Source organism: Lolium perenne, chromosome 4, assembly GCF_019359855.2.
Source record: "Lolium perenne isolate Kyuss_39 chromosome 4, Kyuss_2.0, whole genome shotgun sequence".
Classification (NCBI taxonomy): Eukaryota; Viridiplantae; Streptophyta; class Magnoliopsida; order Poales; family Poaceae; genus Lolium; species Lolium perenne.
This window is the reverse complement of record NC_067247.2, coordinates 36,362,144-36,369,032: the sequence shown is the minus strand read 5'-3', so window position 1 is coordinate 36,369,032 and position 6,889 is coordinate 36,362,144. Positions and strand designations below refer to the sequence as shown.

At 46.8% G+C, this 6,889-nt stretch overlaps 1 protein-coding gene across 1 annotated transcript; it reads left to right on the top strand.

Moving 5' to 3' along the window:
- The first annotated feature begins 221 nt into the window (after positions 1-221).
- On the top strand, positions 222-6,048 carry LOC127292161 (formin-like protein 18). The gene is made up of 7 exons (XM_051321514.1): positions 222-470; positions 634-1,019; positions 2,395-3,016; positions 3,100-3,976; positions 4,105-4,301; positions 4,549-4,784; positions 4,857-6,048. The coding sequence occupies exons 2-7, from the start codon at positions 843-845 to the stop codon at positions 5,748-5,750; spliced, it is 3,003 nt and encodes a 1,000-aa protein (XP_051177474.1). The 5' UTR covers positions 222-470; positions 634-842; the 3' UTR covers positions 5,751-6,048.
- Positions 6,049-6,889: the final 841 nt, after the last annotated feature.

Sequence of the window (6,889 nt, the reverse complement as noted above, 5' to 3'; positions counted from 1 at the left end):
TTGAAATCCAATAGACTAACTGCACGTGCAGGGAAGAAATCCCTCGTGTATTTTTTTTGCGAAACACAGTATAGACGTAGATGTTTACGCATACGTACATAAACGGGAGTGATATCTACATGTGACGGTTATACATTAAGGACGGTTATACATTAAGGCCTAAGCTAATTTTCAGTAGCAAATCCGATACTATATCCCGTGATTCTCGTGGTTGCTAGATTCCAGAATCAAATCGCACGTTAATCAGACAGCCTTTTGAGCCTCCTAGCCTCAAGGGGAGCCTCTTCTTCCTCCTTCCTCTCAGAAAAGCAGTCCCCAAAAATAGGAAGCTATGAAGCAACAAGGGACGGGAGGCTACTCCATTTTCCTTTTTTTTCGATTTCCGTCCGCCGTATCATGCCCGCGCTTGTGGATTGGCGGTGGCTCATTCTCCTCTGGCGAAATTTGTTTCGGGCCGCCAAAAATCGGAGGTTTTTTTCTCTCTCTTTGTTTCCTCCTTTCCCGCTGGATGCAAGAACCGCAAATCCGACTTAGTTTTTGGAATTTACTAGGAGTAACTACTCCGCCGAAAGTTTATATTTCCCCCCTATTCCTCTTGCTGTTGTTAACATTTCCGTGGTTAATTGTATCCAGGAAGCAGCCCCGAGCCGAGTTATCATCTTATCGAATTCGGGCCAACATTTTGCGCACATAATTTCGATAACGAATCCGAGAGTTTTGGTCTCAAGATCAGCACATTGGAGAGAAGAATCAAGCGAGGAATTGGGGATCGATCCCCATTTGGGAGCAATGGCTGATTGGGCGATAAATTAGGAGTCGATTAAGCAAGCAAATAATATAGGATGAGGCGGCCGAGGAGCAAATTGAAATTGCTCCTCAGCGCATGCCTCATCTCTCTCCTACTCCTCACGCCCACAGACTGTGACGGGCTGCAGCTAGTCGCCGCAATCAGGATGAACTTATTTTGGCCACCAGCACCTCCCCATCGGCCTCTTCCAAGTGTAATAGGTGATGAATTGGTAAGAATTTAATTTTGTTCAGGCATATGTATACCATATTTGCTCATGGATTACTGAGGTTAGAAGAATTGCGTGCAAAGAACAATAAACCAAGAAGCCAATAGTTTGTGGTCATCAGCAAAACAATGACGCTACTTATACTTGTAATCCTGCTACAAACCATATACCGGGCTAAAGGCAATACTAATAAAACAAACGCTGAAGACACTAATGTTGATTTCCTTGTGTGATACACATGTCACTGCCTTTTTTTGCTTGGATTTATGGTATCTGGTATTGCACTTCTGCACATGAAGTGGAATTTGTGTCTCAGGAGAATTACATGTAGAATTACTTCCAAGATTTGCTTTTTTTATGATCTATCACGAAACTTGACTACTTTCCATATTATAAGCAGCGTCCTTCATGAATGACCATGAAACCAAGTGAAATTGACTAACACCTGAGCAGTAACATTATGACTGTCATGTTTCATCTCGGTGTTATTTTTCCTTATTTTACTGTTGTGTTAAATCAAGTTTCAGTGACAATTGATCAGTACTAGCATTTTGACCATCATGCATGTTCACCCGTTTAGTATTTTCTTACAATTATAAGCCGCTAAGCGAGCGGTGAGGCTCCGCTCAGAGGAACTGAAGCTTAAGCGTTTTGTAAGGAACCGTACAGACAATCAATCGTGAGCAAGATCTTGTGTAATGCTTAAGCAGTAGTAGTACCAGCAAACACACACAACAACATGCAATGCAAGTTTGCAACACATGCACGAGATGTGGACGAAAGGAACACCTGATGCGTAGCGGCCGACAGTGAGTAGCGGAGTAGGTTGATCTGGACGGAGAGGGGGCGAGGGGAACGAGTTGCTGGAGGAGGGGGTCGTTGGCTAGGCGGCCTGGGGTAAGAAGTGGAGGGCAGTGCGGGAGGAGCTTGACCAGCGGCGCGTGGGAGAGGTTCAATGGTGTAACCCGGAAGAGCTTCAATGGCGCCGCCTCTCTATTCATTCTTGGGTCGAGACTAGAGTGGTCGATTGGTTCCTAACACTAACCGGGGGGCTTTTTTTTTCCCGCTCAGCGCTTAATGGGCCGCTCAGGGCCAAAGCGAAGCGGTTTGCTACCTATGAGCTTAATTTTCCGTTGGAATGTACCCTCAGGACCGCTTTTTTGAACGATGTCTAATATTTAATTCACTAAGGAGGTAAGTCTATCCTCTGTTTTCAGATGTAGCCTTGCCAATTTCTGCATGTTAGCTATATTTTCTTCTGTATAAATGGGAAATACCTGCCTTCTCAAGAACCATTAAATGTTCAGTGTATGATTCATGTTGTAAGTTAAAGTACAATATCCACATTTAACTAACTAATAATTCTCATGCATTGCAGTACACACAGGTGGAACAATTGTGGCTCAACCGTGGTCTAGATAGGATACTCCTTCAAGATGTCAAAAATCAATCCCACCACACCATTTTATTCAATATAATCAGCAATTCCTATAGAACAAATTATAAGTTCGAGGAAAGAATGATCACTTCTTTGTTGCATGAAGTTGCCAATACTCTCCAGGACTGCTTGAGTAAGCATAATTCAGTTTTGCCACATGGCTTCTCAGGACATAGCCAGGTGGAGGAGGAGGCAGGAAGCTTATTGTCAAATTCCAATAATTTGAAGCTGCCTTTTGCATCAAAAATAAGATATCTCATCGAAGGAACTTCAGCATCACATTTTTCTTTGTCACCGCCAGCAAAAGAAGAAATCAGGAGCACTTTGTTTTCCGAAGCAGAGTCTCGTCCACTGGTCACTAGCATAAAAAAGTCTTCTAACGCAGAGGGGGGAAAGAAGAGCAAGGACAAAGACTCAGATTCATCCACTGTTGTCTTGGGTTTGGCAGTGGGCTGCGTAGCATTGGTGGCTCTTATTGTGTACTTTTGTGCTTGTCGTGGAGATGATTCAGCGTCGCCATATGACCTTGGGAGAGATGATAAACCACTCCTAGGTTTGACAGGTGGTGCAGCTCACTTTTGTTCAGTTTTTGCCCAATATGTTGAACATCATATTTACGTGCATTAACGCCTTTGCGTGCATCAGGTTCTTCCCGTAAGTCCAGTGCTACACCAATCGATGTCAGTAGGTTGGGAGCATTATCGCGCAGTTCGTCTGAGATCCCGCAGTCAGAATTTGCAGTACCAATCAAGTTGCATATTCCACAGCCATCCGCGAAGTTGAAGTCAGTAGGAGCGATGTCAATGAAGGAAGAACTAATGGAGCGGCATAGCAGGATGAGCTGTCACGAAATAACAACCGTGGCTGGACAGCCGACGATACCTAAGTCCCTAGCCGAGAAGGCTGCAGGTTCTTCTGCTACTAGTAATGTAGTTACACCTGCAGGTCCACCACCACCACCTCCTCCAGCTCTTCCTGGAAAGGCTCCTCCGCCTCCTCCAGCTCTTACTGGAAAGGCTCCTCCGCCTCCTCCAGCTATACCTGGAAAGGCTCCTCCACCTCCTCCACCTGCACCCGGTGCACCTGCACCACCACCACCACCACCAGGAGCATCAGCAGCACCACCACCACCACCACCAGGAGCATCAGCACCACCACCACCACCACCACCAGGAGCATCAGCACCACCACCACCACCACCACCAGGAGCATCAGCACCACCACCACCTCCGAAGCCAGCCGGGCCTCCACCACCACCTGCTCCAAGAACTGGAGGTGGATCAGGACCTGGACCTCCACCTCCACCACCTAAAAAAGGTGGACCACCTGGAGCTGGACCTCCGCCGCCAGCACTGCCCGGTGGTCCTAAAAAAGGTGGACCACCGCCGTTTAAGAAGCCAGGAGCGGCAGCTCCTGTTGCAGAATCTTCAAAAACAAAGTTGAAGCCCTTCTTCTGGGACAAGGTTAATGCAAGTCCAAATCAAGCAATGGTGTGGGATCAACTTAAAGCCGGATCCTTCCAGTAAGCAAGCCAGTCCCTAAAGCTAAGTTCTATTTGTTGTTTCTGCTTATGCTGCTGATGTTGTTTTATACCTCGCTCAACTGTGTACTTGTTGCAATTAACTGTTCAACCGTATTAATCATTTGTAGGTTTAATGAGGAGATGATCGAAACTCTTTTTGGTTGCAACGCTGTGGACAAGAAGAGTACCGATGGCAAAAAAGAGCCAGCAAAGGAAGCTACTCAACTTGTTAGGATCCTAGATGCTAAAAAGGCACAAAATTTGTCAATATCACTGAAGGCACTCAGTGTTTCAGCTGCAGATGTACGTACTGCAGTTACAGAAGGTAAAATCGACATAAGTTTTCACCCTCAAAGTTCCCCTGCACAAGCACGGTGAAGTACCCAGTTTGTTTTTTATTCTCCTGTCTAAAGTTGATAACTTCTTTCATACATGAAATTTCCACCATTTCGAGGAGGTGAAAATGGATAGATCTTTCATTTGTACAATCTACAATAAACACTTGAATGTTGTTCTGTGGTAAGCTGGGACCAATAATTGGGCTTGTTGTTCCCTTTGGCAATTGCATGCAGGGCATGAACTCCCCTCTGATTTGATACAAACATTGATACGGTGGATCCCAACCAGTGACGAGGAGCTAAAGCTTCGACTGTACAATGGAGAGATGAGCCAGCTTGGTCCGGCGGAGCAATTCTTGAAGACCATCATTGAAATCCCATACATTTTCCAGCGCTTGGAGGTGTTACTTTTCATGGCCAGTTTGCCGGAAGAAGCTGCAAGTGTGAAGCAGTCATTTGAAACCCTAGAGGTAAAAGTTAAGATTTAGCACATACCTCGCTGTACTGATCAATGCACTAATTAAGATTTGCTGGTCCATCAGGTAGCCTGCCAAGAGCTTAGGCACAACCGTCTTTTCAAGAAGCTACTGGAGGCTGTACTTAAAACCGGTAACCGAATGAATGATGGCACCTTTCGAGGGGGAGCACAAGCATTCAAACTAGATACCCTCCTGAAGCTGGCTGATGTCAAGGGGGTCGACGGCAAGACAACGCTGCTGCATTTCGTCGTCCAGGAGATCATCCGCTCGGAGGGCATCCGCGCGGTGCGGGCGGCCAAGGACCAGAACAGCAGCATCTCCAGCGTGAGCAGCACCGATGATCTCAGTGAGGATGTTAGCGACGACACGGAGCACTACAAGCAGCTGGGCCTCACCGTGGTATCGAACCTAGGGGAGGACCTCCAGAACGTCCGTAAGGCAGCGATCCTGGATGCTGATGCGATGACCATCATGGTGGCGAGCCTCGGGCACAGACTGGTGAAGGCAAACGAGTTCCTGAACACGAGCATGAAGAGCTTGGAGGAGGAGAGCGGGTTCCAACACAAGTTGGTCCAGTTCATAGAGCAGTCCCAGGTGCAGGTGACCCACCTGCTGGAGGAGGAGAAGAGGCTTCGCTTGCTGGTGCGCACCACCGTGGATTACTTCCACGGCAGCACTGGGAAGGATGAGGGCTTACGCCTGTTTGTCATCGTGCGTGACTTCCTGGTGATACTGGACAGGGTGTGCAGGGAGGTGAAAGAGGCAGCTGCCAAAGCAGCCGCTGCTATCAAGAAAGAGGCGGCCGCCGCCAAAGCTGCCGCGGCACCGACGGCACCGCCCACAAGGGGCAGGCAACCGTCCCAGACGTCCATGCCTCGACAGCATCTGAAGCCTGCCATCCAAGGCCGAAGGGGAAAGGCACACAGCAGCTCCAGCTCATCTGATTCTGATGACTGATAGGCACCTAGCTACCTAGACTAGCTACATCAAACATGGCAAGATATCAAATGGACGACAATAGCATATGCAGGAAGGGAATGAGCACCATTGAACTCTACCATGTATGTTTGTATGTATCATTCTGTATTTCACATCACACTTGTTAGAGCGATGAGATGTGATCGCAGCATAGGTGTAGGTTAGTCAAGGAATGTGGATGGTGGTAGGTCAGTTCAATGGACTGCTTGTGATGCTATCTTTTCTGCTAGTCTTCCCACTAATACATGTAGGCCTTGTTCGGCGGCAGTGTTCTTCAGGGTATTGTATTAGTGGGGTGAGAACAGTCCACTCACCCAATCCCCTCAAAACCAATTCCATCCTAACTCCCTACAACACGCACTCATTAAAACGCTAATTGGTTGACATGTTTTGAACATAAATTCATAATATCATTATGAAGCATGCATCTAAGCAAATCAATAGATCCGCACTATTTATAGCAGATGAAAAGAAGTACGGAGTAACCAAATCATAATGCAACAATTTCTAACATCCAAAAGAGAATAACATCCAAAATCATTAGTAGTGTCAACACTAATATCTGTTCTGCCTCCAATTGCATTGGTACCTATTCTTTGTACTGGTTTTTTTTTTTGGAAAATCCAGAAGATTCAGTTTGCTTCATTGTCATTAACTGCACGTATTCCTAGTGAAATATTTGTTACTAGGAATCTAACGGTTAGGATATTGAATGTACTAGGACGTCGCCTAGAGGGGGTGAATAGGCGGTGTTGAAGGATAGAGAGGGAGGAGAGATTGCGGAATATGATGGATGTTGTATTGAGCCTCTCGGGCGAGTATATATAGTGGTACAGACTTGGAGGCTAAGATAGCTCTCCTAGAGATATGGTAGGTACAGATTACAAATCCTAGACTACCTAATATACCTATACCAAATATATCTCTAACACTCCCCCGCAGTCGTAGCGGTAGTGACGTGAACAACAGTAGCGTCGCGGACGGTCAGACTGGAGAGAAGCCGAAGGTAGGAACCAACGGACTGATACTCCCCCGCAGTCGTAGCGTGAGCGTTGTGGACGATGTCGCGTCGCCGATGCTTGGACTGTAGAGGAAGCCGAGGTGCTCGTGCGAGGTGG